This window comes from Syngnathoides biaculeatus, chromosome 16, assembly GCF_019802595.1.
Source record: "Syngnathoides biaculeatus isolate LvHL_M chromosome 16, ASM1980259v1, whole genome shotgun sequence".
NCBI lineage: Eukaryota > Metazoa > Chordata > Actinopteri > Syngnathiformes > Syngnathidae > Syngnathoides > Syngnathoides biaculeatus.
The window spans coordinates 7310689-7327890 of record NC_084655.1 but is presented as its reverse complement, the minus strand read 5'-3'; the positions used below and the strand labels follow the sequence as shown (position 1 = coordinate 7327890).

At 41.8% G+C, this 17202-nt stretch overlaps 1 protein-coding gene across 1 annotated transcript in view; it reads left to right on the top strand.

The window, feature by feature from the left end:
• The window catches only part of LOC133514936 (polycomb protein suz12-B-like), a 26525-nt gene extending 9323 nt beyond the window's left edge, over window positions 1-17202 (top strand). Inside the window, exons 5-17 of the mRNA XM_061847049.1 lie at window positions 1095-1163; window positions 8110-8159; window positions 8232-8317; window positions 8393-8657; window positions 9947-10049; window positions 11238-11346; window positions 12266-12449; window positions 12514-12602; window positions 13592-13735; window positions 13832-13989; window positions 14393-14591; window positions 14812-14891; window positions 14973-17202. Coding sequence (XP_061703033.1) covers window positions 1095-1163; window positions 8110-8159; window positions 8232-8317; window positions 8393-8657; window positions 9947-10049; window positions 11238-11346; window positions 12266-12449; window positions 12514-12602; window positions 13592-13735; window positions 13832-13989; window positions 14393-14591; window positions 14812-14891; window positions 14973-15297 — 1861 coding nt within the window. The 3' untranslated portion in view covers window positions 15298-17202. The remainder of the gene's footprint in view (window positions 1-1094; window positions 1164-8109; window positions 8160-8231; window positions 8318-8392; window positions 8658-9946; window positions 10050-11237; window positions 11347-12265; window positions 12450-12513; window positions 12603-13591; window positions 13736-13831; window positions 13990-14392; window positions 14592-14811; window positions 14892-14972) is intronic.

Sequence of the window (17202 nt, the reverse complement as noted above, 5' to 3'; positions counted from 1 at the left end):
TGTTTTGTAGCCTAGCAAGGTAGTGGTGGCACTAACAGTTGTATGTAAACATCCTGGCGTTCTCTTAATTAATACTCTAAAGCAGTGGTCTCAAACTCACTTCTCCTCGGGGGCCGGAGTGTGCACATTCTAGCTGAGGCTGGGCCACAGCCTCAGTGCACATGCACGCAGTTGAAATGATAAAAAGTTTGTAAAAAAACGTCCTTTTTTTTTTTGCACAAAATAAGATAAGCAAGGAAACTGATGTAAACAAGTTTTGTACAAAACTACTCATGAGAGCCACAACCCCACTGTGATTGTTAGGTTTGTCCGCTCTGCACACAACACTGTAAAAGTGCCATTCATATAAAACTTCAGGGCCGCACTATCGTTTAAGTTTCATAGTAAGGTGGGGGCCACAAAATATCCTCTTGGGGGTCGCAAATGGCCCACGGGCTGCCAGTTTGACACCCCAGCTATAAAGTTTCATTGTGTGTGAAAGAATTTAATTCCAATGAAGTAATTCAATTATAGTAAGTTAGAACCCATTATCACTGTCAGAATGCTGGTTTGACCTGACTCATTCGAATACGACCTGAGAATATTTTTCAAGATACTAAGTATACAGTACACAAGTAAATACAGTAATGAACAAGTCATTTAAATAGACCCATTGCTCCTTCTAGTGATTGGTTATCTTTTATTTTTTATTAATTTTTTTTTTAACTCGCTAATCGGTCCTAAAATTCCTGATCGTGGAAAGGCTTGGTACCTCCCCAAAACATGCGTGGTAGATTAATTGAAGACTCTAAATTGTCTGTTGGCGTGAGTGAATGTTTTTATTGTGCCCTGCGATTGCCGGGCGACCAGTTCATCCGATAACTGCGTCTCACCCGAAGTCAGCTGGAATAGGCTTCGGCAAGTCTAAAACCGTAATGAGGAGAACTGGTATGGAAAATGGATGGATGGGTGGATGGCTGGCTGTGCCCAGTTGAATTATTACTCATTATTTAACGGGGTTATTAGAACAAGAGATGTCTCAGTGATGACAAGGTGGACTTTGAATGAGATCTCCAAATATTCTTGTCGCTAACACGTGGTGTTTGCTTGTCCAGGAAAAGCTCCAAGGTGGACAGCCTGCTCTTCCGAGTAGAAAAAATGCATGCACAACAGGAACCACGCGGGTAAGAAGAGACTTCCACCAAGGCCGAACAATCCTGTCTCTCGCTCACTCATTTTTTTTTCTGTTTTATATTTTGCTCACGGCTGGCTGGTCGCTCGCTCGCTCGCTCGCAAGAGGAGTCTGGGAGTCTGTTGATAATTAGAAGTCATCCGCACATCATCTAAATATGGCTCGAAACGATAGGGTAATAATAGCGCCCCTGTCACGTCATTCGACTGTGAGATATTCTCTTCTTTGAAAAGAGCTTCCATGTCAGAAGGGGCTTCGGAAAAATCAGAAAATCTCTGTTGTTCCTCTCCCATAGCAGGTGCCACTACGTGTTTTCAATGGCAAATGTCCCAGTGTCATGTCGGCTGATGACGTTGCAGGCAATATGGCTACCAGTTGGATGTCGAGTGAGACTTCCGCAACTTTGCGCGTGGATGACGCCCTCTCCCCTCATATTTTTTTTTTCGTATAGACATTTACGTGAATACTGTTATATGTATTTTTCATTACAATATCTCTTTCAGAATGTGTATAGGCACGTCACTTGGGCTGTTTATAGGCATGTCACTTGGGCTTTAAGGTTTTCCTAAGGGAGGCTGTTTTGAATTTGAAACCACAAATGTTTCAGCCCCTCATCATAGTACACAAATTGATGGATAACTTTTGAAATCGGAAGTCAAGGATAATATTTTGTTGAAGTGTTACTCACTTTACTGTAACAAAATCCTTGCAATATTTCTAAATGTATTCATTTACTAAATATCACATGATCATTTTAAATTTTTGTACAGATTTTAGCAAGATTCATGTAAGTTGCCACAAGTGATTTGCTTCGCGTCTCACAAACTATGGTGGACCAGATCTGGCCCCCGGCCCTTCAGTTTTACCCGTTATCACATTAGTAATTGATTCATTCAGTTCTAGTAATAATCAGGGTTCATACGGGTCAGGGAATTTCGGGATTATCATTGGATGAAACGTTGCATTTTCCAGATCTTGGGAAGTCCGGTAAATAAAACAATATTTTAGGGAATGTCATGGGATTTTGTTGTTACAGCCCAACATATTGTTCATCATGTGTTTTAATTCAATCAATAAACCTGTCAAGCGAAGACCGATAACTCTTGCACATTTCTGGTTTCTTGAAGGGACGTCATTTTGTTCAATTAATCCATGCATGGAGGTAGTGCGCATCTGAGCTCGGTGAAACAAACAAAGCTTCCAGTTACGGATATGCCGGGAAAGTGCCAATTAAACGACAGATGGTGGGAAAATTAGTTGTACCAGAGGTGGCTGGCACCTTGCGACATTCATCCAGAGCAATGTTCTCCATGCGGTAAACTCATTAAACTATCTAACATGGGAGAAGGTGTGTTGCGAAGTCATATGAAGTCGGCCAAACACATCACAACATTGTCAAAGAAACTGAAAGATAAGACGAAGAATATGACCATTTCCAACCTCTTCCTTTGGAGAGCTGACTCCAGTGCAAATGAATTTGCCATGGCACTACTAAAACAGTTCCCAGTCGGCTGAAAACTTCAGTGGCAGGTTAGTGTATTTCAATTTTAAGGGTCAACCCAACAAGCAGTGTTGCTGCTGTTGCACATGCCACCATAGACAGAAAAGAGGCATTTTTGAAAATGCTAAAGAAGCATAGAGATCGTTCGTGCGACGTCCCCTTTTGTATCAGACACCATTTTACTAGTCAAACAAAGCTGTTCGATTGTCCGGGAGTGAGTCACTGGACCGTAACAGATTTTTCACAATGTGAGACCGTTGTGCTGATGGTTGTCACAATAGACGAGAGAGTTCTTCAAAGATGTCATTCTACAGAATAGCAATATCAACAATAGTTTTATCCAATTATAGTTTATATTTCGAATAACCATAAATTTCAGTCATTATGATGCGCCTACTACATTGGTAAGCTTTGGCACTTATTAAGTGGAAACACACGATCCTATACCTGAAATATTGCTCTCTACCACAGTCAACCCAATATTAGTCATGGAATTTTGAAATGTGTATTGGCAAAGTCATGGAAAATTCATCGAATTTTGATTCTCTGGAAGTGTATGAAATCTGAATAGTAAAATATCACTGAAAAAAGTGGTTTTTACATCAATTCAATTCATTCTGTGGCCATGTTTGTAACTCTAAACACTCATCCCAAATCATCATCCATCATTGTGATTAATGAAAATCCCATGAATCTGTGTCAGCCTCCCTGAAAAGCTGATTTTTTTTTTCAATAAGGAACACAGCAAAGTATACTGATTTACTTTATTCAAAAAATATTATGAAAATGTAAATATTAAAAAGTTTGTACATTCCGGCCAATTAATCTAAACTCCTGATGTACAGGCTTTCGCCGTGTGTGTGTGGCGGGATGATACACTCATCCAGATACAATCAAGAGTTCCACAATTGCTGTCAGTAGTTCTGTAAACTGCAGTAATAGTGGTTGTTTTTTTTTTTTTGCAGAGGATGTGTGACTTTTGTATTGTTGACATGGGTAGGTACACTGTGTTCAAGTGTTATGACACTGTGACTATCAATGTTATTTGTTAGCCCGTCCATGGCACTTTCTATTGCATGTTAGCATTAAAGCCCAACTGACATCCATATATACATTTTAAAATAGATATTGTGAAATCTACTTATAATATTATTCACTTCAATATCTATACAAAAAAAAAATGAGCGGAGAGCATGTCATTCATGCGCAAAATTGCGGAAGTCTCACTTGACATCCCAGTGGCAGCCATATTGCCTGCTATGGCAGATGAACTAGAGATTTTCAGATTTTTCTGGCGCCCCTTTTGACACTGAAGCTCTTTTTTGATATTACCTTATCATTTTGAGTCATAGATGAAATGCAGCCCTATGGGGGCACAAACCAGTGCAATCTGTAGGCCGGTCCCAAGCCCGGATAAATGCAGAGGGTTGCGTCAGGAAGGGCATCCGGCGTAAAAACTGTGCCAAACAAATATGAGCGTTCATCTAAAGAATCCCATACCGGATCGGTCGTGGCCCGGATTAACAACGCCCGCCCCCGGCACTGCTAACCTGCAGGGCGTCGGTGGAAATTCAGCTACTGTGGGTCGAAGACAAAGAAGAGGAGGAAACCGGATCCAGCGTCAGAAGAAAAAGAGGAATGCACAGAGCCTACAACTGAGTGTAGGGACTTTGAATGTTGGGACTATGACAGGAAAAGCACAGGAGTTGGTTGACATGATGATTAGGAGAAAGGTTGATATTCTGTGCATCCAAGAGAGCAGGTGGAAAGGTAGTAAGGCTAGAAGTTTGGGAGCAGGGTTTAAATTATTCTACCATGGAGTAGATGGGAAGAGAAATGGAGTAGGGGTTATTTTAAAGGAAGAGCTGGCTAAGAATGTCTTGGAGGTGAAAAGAGTATCAGATCGAGTGATGAGACTAAAATTTGAAATTGAGGGTGTTGTGTATAATGTGGTTAGCGGCTATGCACCACAGGTAGGATGTGACCGAGAGTTGAAAGAGAAATTCTGGAAGGAACTAGATGAAGTAGTTCTGAGCATCCCAGACAGCGAGAGAGTTGTGATTGGTGCAGATTGTAATGGACATATTGGTAAAGGAAACAGGGGCGATGAAGAAGTGATGGGTAAGTACGGGATCCAGGAAAGGAACTTTGAAGGGCAGATGGTGGTGGACTTTGCAAAAAGGATGGAGATGGCTGTAGTGAACACTTATTTCCAGAAGAGGGAGGAACATATAGTGACCTACAAGAGCGGAGGTAGAACCACGCAGGTAGATTATATTTTGTGCAGACGATGTAATCTGAAGGAGGTTACTGACTGTAAAGTAGTGGTAGGGGAGAGTGTAGCTCGACAGCATAGGATGGTAGTTTGTAGGATGATTCTGGTGGTGGGTAGGAAGATTAAGAAGACAAAGGTAGAGCAGAGAACCATGTGGTGGAAGCTGAAAAAGGAAGAATGTTGTGCAGCCTTCCGGAAAGAGGTGAGACAGGCTCTCGATGGACAACCGAAGCTCCCGGAAGACTGGACGACGACAGCCAAGGTGATCAGAGAGACAGGCAGGAGAGTACTTGGTGTGTCATCTGGTAGGAAAGGGGAGAAGGAGACTTGGTGGTGGAACCCCAAAATACAGGGAGTCATACAAGGAAAGAGATTAGCGAAGAAGAAGTGGGATACTGAGAGGACAGAGGAGAGGCGAAAGGAGTACATCGAGATGCGACGTAGGGCAAAGGTAGAGGTGGCAAAGGCTAAACACGAGGCATATGAAGACATGTACACCAGGTTGGACACGAAAGAAGGAGAAAAGGATCTCTACAGGTTGGCCAGACAGAGGGATAGAGATGGGAAGGATGTGCAGCAGGTCAGGGTGATTAAGGATAGAGATGGAAATGTGTTGACTGGTGCCGGTAGTGTACTAAATAGATGGAAAGAATACTTTGAGAAGTTGATGAATGAAGAAAATGAGAGAGAAGGAAGAGTTGAAGAGGCAAGAGTGAAGGACCAGGAAGTGGAAATGATTACTAAGGGGGAAGTCAGAAAGGCACTACAAAGGATGAAAACTGGAAAGGCAGTTGGTCCTGATGACATACCGGTAGAGGTATGGAAGCAATTTGGAGAGATGGCTGTGGAGTTTTTGACCAACTTATTCAACAGAATACTAGCGGGCGAAAAGATGCCTGAAGAATGGAGGAAAAGTGTTCTAGTTCCCATTTTTAAGAACAAAGGGGATGTTCAGAGCTGTGGGAACTATAGAGGAATAAAATTGATGAGCCACACAATGAAGTTATGGGAAAGAGTAGTGGAGGCTAGACTCAGGACAGAAGTAAGTATCTGCGAGCAACAGTATGGTTTCATGCCTAGAAAGAGTACCACAGATGCATTATTTGCCTTGAGGATGCTCGTGGAAAAGTACAGAGAAGGTCAGAAGGAGCTACATTGCGTCTTTGTGGATCTAGAGAAAGCCTATGACAGAGTACCAAGAGAGGAACTGTGGTACTGCATGCGTAAGTCTGGTGTGGCAGAGAAGTATGTTAAAATAGTACAGGACATGTATGATGGCAGCAGAACAATGGTGAGGTGCGCCTTAGGTGTGACAGAGGAATTTAAGGTGGAGGTGGGACTGCATCAGGGATCAGCTCTGAGCCCCTTCCTGTTTGCAGTGGTAATGGATAGGCTGACAGATGAGGTTAGACTGGAATCCCCTTGGACCATGATGTTCGCAGATGATATTGTCATATGCAGTGAAAGCAGGGAGCATGCAGAGGAACAATTGGAAAGATGGAGACATGCACTGGAAAGGAGAGGAATGAAGATTAGCCGAAGTAAAACAGAATATATGTGCGTGAATGAGAAAAGTGGAGGGGGAAGAGTGAGGCTACAGGGAGAAGAGATAGCGAGGGTCGACGACTTCAAATACTTGGGGTCAACAATACAGAGCAATGGAGAGTGTGGTCAGGAAGTGAAGAAACGGGTCCAAGCAGGTTGGAACAGCTGGCGAAAGGTGTCTGGTGTGTTATGTGACAGAAGAGTGTCTGCTAGGATGAAGGGCAAAGTTTACAAAACAGTGGTGAGGCCGGCCATGATGTACGGATTAGAGACGGTGGCACTGAAGAAACAACAGGAATCTGAACTGGAGGTGGCAGAAATGAAGATGTTGAGGTTCTCGCTCGGAGTGACCAGGTTGGATAGGATTAGAAATGAGCTCATTAGAGGGACAGCCAAAGCTGGATGTTTTGGAGACAAGATTCGAGAGAGCAGACTTCGATGGTTTGGACATGTTCAGAGGCGAGAGAGTGAGTATATTGGTAGAAGGATGCTGAGGATGGAGCTCCCAGGCAAAAGGGCGAGAGGAAGACCAAAGAGAAGGTTTATGGATGTGGTGAGGGAAGACATGAGGGCAGTTGGGGTTAGAGAGGAAGATGCAGGAGATAGGCTAAGATGGCAAAAGATGACACGCTGTGGCGACCCCTAACGGGACAAGCCGAAAGGAAAAGAAGAAGATTTTGAGTCATAGATGATATGCGGATCACAGACGGACGAGGAACCCAATTAAATATTCAAAAGGATTTGTATGTAGCGTACTCAGGAGGACCCATGTTGGGCGAAGTACTACTTCAAGGGTGCCCAGACACCAGTGACTGGTGGTGGGGAGAGTTCCTTTCTCCTCCCAAATGCGACCAAACCACCTCCCCGCCTGTTCCACCTCCGCATTAGGGCTAATGCCAGCCCCGGCGGCAACAACCACATGCTGGCCCCGGAGGCGACGATGAACATCGACACATTTAGCACCCCTGACTTATGTACATTATTAAGTGATTATGACGTGGATCTTTTGTTCCGTTCTGAGAGAAGGATTATGTCGTCCCACCCAACTATTTTTTTTTCCAATATTTCTATAAACACCTCCCTGTCATTCAGAACCCACAAAGCTCTCGTCCTTTGGACCTGTGCAATTAATTTTTTCACGATGAACCGGGCCTTTGGAAAAGTGTGAAGATGGAATCCATCCTCCCAAGTGTTTGAGCAAAATCCAGCAATACAGCGAGCTGCCATTTTGGCTAACATGATGGAAAAAAACCAAGTAATTTTTCACCGGTACAATAGGTATAAACCAATATAAACACTACCCCGCTAATGCAAAAAAATGTCACTTCCTGGTTCTTCTCCAAGACATGCCTCAAGAGGATTTACATGGCAGGAGATGCAAAAATCCATATACGACAACATCATGATGTGTGGTGAAAAAATGGATGGGTCCATTGCAGCTGCCTTTATTTTTTTCTTTAATTAACGTACTAAAAATCATGCTTTACGTGTCAGTAGACTTTTTAAGCTCGCTGACGTAAGCACTTATTTATACTGTACACAATGTGTAATTCTTTTTTAAGTGTGTCATTTGGGTTTACAAGAAAATATAACCATTTGAATTCATTTTCTCATCAGCTTGCTGTCCAATCTGCAACTCACATTCACCGGCTTCTTTCACAAATTAGGTAAGTTTGTACCGCTCCCACTCCCTTTAACGCCAGCTCATTGGTTGACTTCCCGCATTCTGTTGTCGTCAGGGACACCGTCTCAGGACTGTGAGAACGAGCAGAACTCAGTGTCTCTTGAGGTCCTTCTTGTCAAAGTCTGTCACAAGAAAAGGAAGGTGAGGGAGGACGATATCAATCAATGAAGCAATTCCATTTTTTTTTAAAGCTCTTTCATACGTATCTGTGTCCAGGATGTAAGCTGTCCGGTCAAGCAGGTTCCTGCCGGGAAGAAGCAGGTTCCTCTCAACCCGGACTTGATTTCTTCTGGTGGTGTTGGTGTCAGTCCGGGACATTCTGGAAACTTTCCATCCTTGCTTGTCCCAAGCAGCGAGTTTGAATCCAGCAACTCACACATGGTCAAGTCCTACTCACTGCTTTTCAGAGTTTCACAGCCTGGGTACGACCACCTGCTGCTCCACAACAGACTCAACAATGGAGAGGCTTGCCACCACAGAGGTGAGTAAGTATGAAAACAAACCTCATTATACAGTCCCCTCCAAAAGTGTTGGAAGGGCAAGGTCAATTCATTCATTTTTGTTGTATACTGAAGACATTAGAGTTCCAGAACAAAAGACAAATATGAGACAAATGTTTAGAATTCCAGGTTTCTTTTCGTAGTATTTACATCAAGATGTGTCAAAGAGCATCTCTTGTTTGATACCACCCATTTCTCAAGTGAGGAAAAGTATCAGAACAGAAATGAGTAAACCAACTTAAAGTGAAAACATTTTTATATTTGTTGACATAACCCTAGCTTGCAATTTCTCCATCTACCCTGCAACCCATTGACATCACCAAACTGTTGCATTCCTTGTCTGAAATTCCTTTCCAGGCCTTTCCTGCAGCCGCTTTCAGTTCTTATTTCTTCCTTCCACATATTTTTTTTTTACCTATTCAGGAGGTAAAAATACATGCTCTTTTGGGTTCTGGTCCAGTCATTGACTCGGTCGGTCAAAGACCTACTTTCCCCCACTAATGAAGTCCTTTGTTGAGCTGGCAGTGTCTTTTTAGTCATTGTTTTGTTGCATGATGAAGCTTCTCCCGATTTGTTTGGATGCATTTCTTCAAAAACAAAGGAATTGACTTTTCCGTTCCAATACTTTTGGGGGAGACTGTAGCTGTAAATTAGGGTTGGATGATATGGCCTTTAAATAAAATGTTTCCCCCCCCTCACAAAAATCTGATTTTAATCAATTTTCCCAGAAATAAGTTTTCAAGGATTTTTTTTTCCCACCAAATCTGAATTTGTAGGTTTTTTTCACAGAAATCTTTTTAACAGGTTGTATTCAAAGCAACTTCTTTTCACATCTGTTGCAATTTTAAGTTTTAATCCAATCAAAATTGTAATTTTTTTTTTTTACATTTTTATGACTAACCGTTTTTTCCACAGAAATCTGATTTAAAATTTCAATTGATTTTCTCGTCACACAAATCAGATTCTAACCAATTTCAATTAATAGTCTGACTTTAGTTTTTTTTTTTTCTCACAAAAGAGCAATTTCAGATTTTTATGTAATCATTTTCACAAACATCTAATGATTTAAAAAAAAAAATGTCCTTACAAAATTGTGGTCAGTCGTAGTCTTCCTTCATACACACGCAAATCTGATTTCCAATTTCAATCAAATTGTTTTTCTTCAATACTCCATATTTTTCATCTAATTTTGTATTTGGGGTCTTCTCACCCCCCATTCAAAACAGAATTTTGATTTTAATCTTTCCCCATCCCCTATTTCCCAATCCAGAGCTGTCAGAGCCAATGATGGCCAGGAAGAGACGGAGCTCCCCCCTCAGGGAGGACGTACAAAGCACACTGGTGGCTCAGATGACCATTTTTGATAAACACAGGTGCTGCACAAACAACATTTTCACATATATAAAATGCCAAGTAAAACATATCGGCTCCTTTCTTAAACTCTTACTTTTATGTATAATTTCCCAACATTAATGCTTAAGATAATCAAGCATATGTGAATGTCAGACAAAGATGACCCAAGTAAGTATAAAATGCTTTATTTTAAATGGTGGTTCATTTATTACGAAGAAAAGACATATTCAAGATCACCTAGACTTGTGTGGAAAAAAGAGTTGCCTTTTTGTCATTGTTGAGTCATAAACCACTGGCTTTTGTTGAGATGAGGAAGACTTGCACTTATTCAGATGTTGTGTACTGTGCCCCTTTGTGACCCCTTCGATGAGTTTTCTCTGTACTATTTGGGTAATTTTTGCAGGCTGGCCATTCATGCGAATGTATTCCACTGTTCCATATTTTTTCTATTTAAGGGCAATGACTCTCACTGTCGTATGTTGGAGTCCTGAAACTTTAGAAATGGTTTTGTAACCCTTTCCAGACTGATATAACGCTGTAAAAAATATATACAATATATATATATATTTTTGCATATTTATCACACAAAAAGTTTTCAAGTCCTCTGATTTTAATATCACACAGAGACAACCCAAGGAAATACAAAATGCAGTTTTCAAATGGCAATTCAATTTATTGTATGATAGATATGCCAAAAAAAAAAATGGGAAGAGGGCGAATACTTTTTCACTCCACTGTAGATAGCAGTTACTTTCTTTCTCAACTGTTGAATATCTTGTGATTATGACATTTGGGTGCATCTTTTTTAGATCTTTTGGGTGACGTAATTTTGTCAAACAGGAAGGCAATCAGGGTTGTGAATGGCCAGCGACAATGAACGAAAAATGTGATGAGCCAGAGTTAATTGAAAAAATGGTTTAGCAGGGAGGGGGCATTACTTTTTTACTTAGAGCCAGCGATCAATAAATAAACTAAAAATATTTTTGCTTTACTTATGTTGTCTTTGATAGCTACATTTATGTGATGATCTTAAACAGTTGGGAAACTGCAAAGATATAAGAATTTGAAAATAATTTTCTTTTGGGGTAATTTTTGTAGGTGAGCCATCCCCAGGAATGTATCCCAATGACAATGACTTTCACCATCATATTGTATCTATTGTACTTTTATATACAGTTGTATTTAAAATGTTTAAAAATTGTGTGCAGACGTCTGCAGCTCCTGGATGGTGACTACGAAGTTTCAATGCAAGATTTAACAAAGCAAAGTCCTCTCAACAATGTGACTGCAACATGGGAGACCATAGTTGACACAAAGGTAAGTTGCTGTGTGCATTGGTCAATGGGGTTTTGAGATATTGTTTGCCTGTGATCGTGATTGTGTATGTCTGCATGGTTTTTTTGGTATTTGTGTGCATGATTTTGTGTGTGATTCACGGTGATCTGTAATTGCAATTGTTAGTGTTTCTTGTTCTGTGGTCGTGTATGTTATTGTGATCGTATGCGTCTGTGTGCTGTTTGATTCTGTATTACTGTGTGTGTGTGTGTGTGTGTCTGGTTGTGGTTTTCTTAAGACAGTGGGATTTTGTGATTGTGTGTAGTTATGGGCATGTGTATAATTTTGTTTTTGTGTCTGCATGCAAATGATAGCGAAATAATTTACGTGTGTGTGTGTGTAAGAGTAAAATGTAGGATTGTTTATGACAGTTGATTGAATGTGAAATTATAGTGTTTGATTTGTCTAGCGACAATTTTTGTGTCTCTGAATTGTCACTAACCAAAGTATTCTGCTGTGAGCATGAGATTTTGACAATTTTTGTGAGCGATTTTGGAGTTATAGGAGATTGTATACAGTGTCGCTTTGTGTGTTTTATGAGCATATGATTGTTAATGATGTGGCACGGTAGTGCAATTGGTTAGAGCGTTGGGCTCAGAGTTCTGAGGACCGGGGTTCAAATCCAGGCCCCGCCTGTGTGGAGTTTGGATGTTCTGTCTGTGCCTGTGTGGGTTTTCTCCAGGCACTCTGGTTTCCTCCCACATCCCAAAAACATGCATTCATCTGCGACTTTAAATTGCCCCATGTGCGATTGTAATCTGGCAACCAGTTCACGCTGTATCCTGCCTCCTACTCAATGATAGCTGATACCCTTGTGAGGATAAGCGGCTCAGAAAATGGATGAATGAATGACTCACTGAGGTGTGTGTCTATTATATATTCACTCACATTTGTTGTGCAGCACTTGCCTCCATTGGAGGCGTTCTGCGACGGTCCCACTCTTCACTTCACGCTTCGATGGACCAAGGACCTTTGCAACGATTCCACTGCTCCTGTCGCCAAACCTCTGGCCACTCGCAACACTGACGGCAACCATGAGAGCATAGCGGCGACCGGACTGAGGAACACAGCGCACGCTAAACACAGTGAGACACCAAGCTGATGACGCGAGGAGATTCTAAATGACTGATTGCATTTGTCTTAATGCAGCCGTGAAAGAGACCATCAACAAAGTCCACAGCAAAGCCAGAGAATACACGTCTGCGCAATCTCGAACAAAACTACGGATCTTCTACGAGGTAACGATGCCAAAGTTAAAAAATCTACAGGTAACATATTCTACCAGGTAAAGTAGTACTGAAACGTCAACTACCAGGTGAAGTTTAAATAAGGCGACCTTCTGCGAGGTAGACTACTAGTGAATTTTCCTACAAGATGAGTCAACTACATCTTCTATTCAGTAACAACACCTTCTACTGCCTAAAGTAGTGCTAAATGTTATCAACGACCATGTAAAATTGTAAAATACATATACATTCTACTGGGCAATCTCCAAATCAACTTTGCTCTTTACTCTGCTAGTAAACCTTGCCTTAACTGGGTAAACTGCTAGTAAACCTCACCTATCAGGTAAATCACTCGTCACTTTCTACAGAGCAAACTAACTTTCTACCTCCTAAACTAGTAATCAATTGCACTTACTAAGTGTACAGTACTACACGCACACAACTAGAAAGCTTTACCTTCCACCTTAAACTGTTAGTAAAATATTCTTTACCAGGAAAAATTACTAGGAACATCACCTCCTACGAAGTAAACTCCTAGAAAACTTCTCCTTTACTGGCTAAGCTACTAGTCAACTTCAGCTTCAACCAAAATATAAATTACTAGTTAACTACAGCTAAACTTGTTACTGTTACTTTTTCTTTTGATTAAATCCTATGGGGCTGAATATGAAATGTCTTTTCGCGGCTGGCGTCAACTTTTTGACTGAATTTGACTGGAACCAGAGGTTGAGTACTTTGTTTCAACACTTGCTAGAATATTGTCATAACCTTGTAACCCTTCTACTGAGTACCCCACTAATAAATCTCACCATTTGCTTCGTGAACTGCTTTAATGTCACCCACCAGATAAAACTGTCAATATTTGCCATCTTCTATCAGTAAACCAAACCAACGGGGTAAAATACTTGTGCACCTCATCCTTCAATCAAGTTATCTTCTCGTCACCTTCTACTAAATAAACGACCCTTTTCTACCATTTCTGTTGCATATTGTTTGTGTAGTTCCAGTACAATAACAACAGTCGGCAGCAAACTGAGGCCAGAGACGACCTTCACTGTCCTTGGTGCACTTTGAACTGCAGGAAGCTGTACAGTCTGTTAAAACACCTCAAGCTGTCTCACTCGCGTTTCATCTTCAACTATGTGGTCAGTAGATTTCGCACATCCATCCATCCATCTTTCAATAATACTAAACATCACCGCAGAGGAGTGGCTAACTGGCGATCAGTTATTGTTCTCCAGCCTCATCCCAAAGGAGCCAAAATCGAGGTATCCATCAACGAGAATTACGACGGCTCGTATGCAGGAAATCCTCAGGACGTACACAGCCAGCCGGGTTTCGCCTTCAGCCGGAACGGACCTGTCAAGCGGGCGGCCGTCACTCAGGTCTTGGTCTGCAGGTACTACAGCCACATTAGACATGACAACGCAATTACTTTCGTGGCATCTTGGTGCCAAGGAATTGTTGAAGTGAGGTGAGGACCGGCAATCAGACAAAAGTAGTGCTTTGCCACCCTTCCTTTGGCATCTCTAAGCAATTAATACTACTGTGTACCCTTTTTTCGAGGGCATCAATTACACTTGTATTTTCACTGTTCCCATAAGGTTACAGTCCCTCGGTCAGTCCCTCCCTCCTTAGTTTTACAAATCATTGACCAATATCAAAAGACTCGTTCTCTTTGACATGTAATATAAATTTCTCATCGAACGTCTGTTTTTTTTTTTTATATATTTCCTGGAAAGTTATAGTTTTGGAAATGTAAGCTTTCCGCCTGACATCAGCGATATGTGGTCTGTGCCCAGGCCCAAGCGCAGCAAGCCAAGTCTGTCGGAGTTCCTGGAGTGCGAGGGCGGCGAGAGCGAGCGTCCCCGGTCGTACGTGAGTGGACACAACAGACTTTACTTCCGGAGCGACAGCTGCGTGCCCAGAGCGCCGCAAGAGATGGATGTGGACAGCGAGGACGAAAGGGACCCTGACTGGCTCAAGGAGAAAACTGCCAAGGTCAGCGCCCATTTATTAACAACTGAATTACAGGCTTTGTTCTTTGAATGAAAGAGAAATTGCGTCGTATGAATTATAGTAATTAATGTATGACTGCTGTCCAAGCAAAGTGTTTTTTTTTTAACTAGGAGAAAGCATGAATGTCCACATTTAATAATAAAAAAAAAGATAAAAACAGGTATCTCCAATAAAAGGGATTTTTGTGTGCGTGCATCTGCAGCAAATCGAGGACTTCACGGACGTGAACGAGGGCGAGAAGGAGATCATGAAGCTGTGGAACCTCCACGTCATGAAGCATGGGTTCGTCCCCATCTTAGCGTTAGCCCACCATGCTTCCCCGCCGTTTGTTCTGAGTTCGCTCACGACGTTCTGTACCCGCAGTTTCATCGCAGACCACCAGATGAACGAGGCCTGCCTGCTGTTCACTGAGCTCCACTGCGCTCACCTAATCCGCCAAAACCTGCGCCGCAACTTCCTACTTCATCTGGTCAGCATGCACGACTTCAACCTGGTCACCACCAGAACCATCGACCGGGCCATGGCCAGACTCCAGGCTGCCGCACATGGGTATAAGCCACCAGAGGGGAGAGATGAGGAAGACGGATGGGAGACTGCAGTGGAGTGTCTGACAGAGACGGACCTTGAGATATCCCAGGGTGAAGATGTCAGCAGGTGGCAAGAGAGTCACACGGCTGTTTTGAACTGAGCGGTGGCAGAGCCGCAACAGAACTTTGTGTTTGGATTCTGAATCACGAGAGACATCCAAAGGGGATGATTTCTTGTTTATGATCCTAAGATTTGAAGAATTTATCAAGTCATGAACCCAAAACTGAACTTTTGGGTTTGGAACCTTCAATCAGCATATAGGACTTTGAAGTCTTCGTGACTGAGGAAGTCTGGGACGAGGAGACACCAAAACAGCATGTTTTACCCTTTATCTCGGAACTGCTGGACTTTGTCCACGTTAGCAAAAAATCTGAGATCAACTTTTGGGTTTGAAACAGTGAACTCTTGGGAATTTCAGGTCTTTTGAGACTGAAGAATCAGAGACTCCCGAATATCTTGTTTTCCTTTTTGTTCTTCCAAAACTTGAGGAAATGTTGGGTGTCGGTGAAACCCAACCAATGACTGGGGGTTGGCCAGAATCCCCAAACTATACTTTTGTTTGAAACAAGTCAACTTTTAGCACTCAAACATTGATTCTGGTGGAGACTGTCATTTTTCCTATTTCTTGTCCCAAAACCTTTTTCTGTTATTAGAAACCCCAAACTGAACTTCAGTTTTATTACCTTTAGTCAACTTTTACGGCTATTAGGATGTGAAGACCAAAAAGGTTTAGATCATGAAGTGACCATAAATTTAGGTTTTTCCCTATTGGCTTTCCTAGATCTTAATTACTGTAGGTCCTAAATGACCAATGAGGGCAGCCCCCCACCCCCAAAAGTGACTTTAAGAACCCTAGGCAAACTTTTAGGACACAAAGACTGACTCTGGATCAAGACTCCGTTTTCTCTTTATCCCTCAAGTCCTGACTTTGTCCACAATCCTGAGCAATTACGATGGACTGACGAGAAACCTGGGCAAAACTCCAAAGTCCAGACTTTTCTTGTTTGAAACCTACTTTTGAATTTTCGGGCCCTTGAGACTGATTCTGGATTAAGAAGAAACCCGGACGTTCTTTTCCTTCTTACCCAAAAACATCAGTAGATGTTCCTGACAGCAGCGCAATCCGAAACCCTCGCACAACCCCAAAATTGACTTTTTCTGGATCAAGGAAACAGTTGAACTTTTTTTTTTTTAAAATCATAAAACATGAAAACTTTATGTTCTTAATGTTGAGTATCAGTTTAAACTGACCAGTGAATGCAGGGCAACCAGACACATTCACTGAGGCCCAAAATTGATTTATTTTTGTTCAGACCAGTCAGTCAACTTTTGGACTATTAATGATATCATGATTGAAGAATTCTGGATCAAGTTTTGCTCATCCCAGATTTTGACAACTTCACACCCATGTGAAAAACCTGATTTCACCAAAGAGGATTGAGGGTTCAGTTTAAGAGATTTAATTCATTCATGTCATATCTCCAAGGTGCTGCTTTTTTTTTTCTTCATAATTTGATGCAGATTGTTTTTTTTCCCCCCCTCGATTCTAAGCCGAAGTTGCCTTTTGCCAAACATTAGCTTGGAATCATTTGAAAGGTCATCAGAAAATGAAGGCCCAAAATCAAAAGTGAGGCCAGCCCAGAGCAGAAGTGCCTTAAAGTTGCATTCTTTCAGAAGCCAGCAGGGGTGGAATACCAGAATACTCCCCACATGCTGTTAAACAGAAGACTTGATTTGCTTTTGTTTTCCCTGCTGGTTACCTCATTAGTTTATGGAGGGGGGGTGGGGGGAAATAATTCCACCCAGGACTCTTATGTCCATGTTCCGACAAAACAACCAAAAGCCAGACTCCTTTGACACCATGTATGTTAGCTTTAAGCATGTGCGTTTTTTTTTCCTTCAATCCACAGAAGCAGGATTTTTTTTTTGCACAAGAAAATGTTCAACCTGCCTGCGATTGTTTTTTTTGTTTTGTTTTTTTTAATTAAAATGGCACAATTGTTCA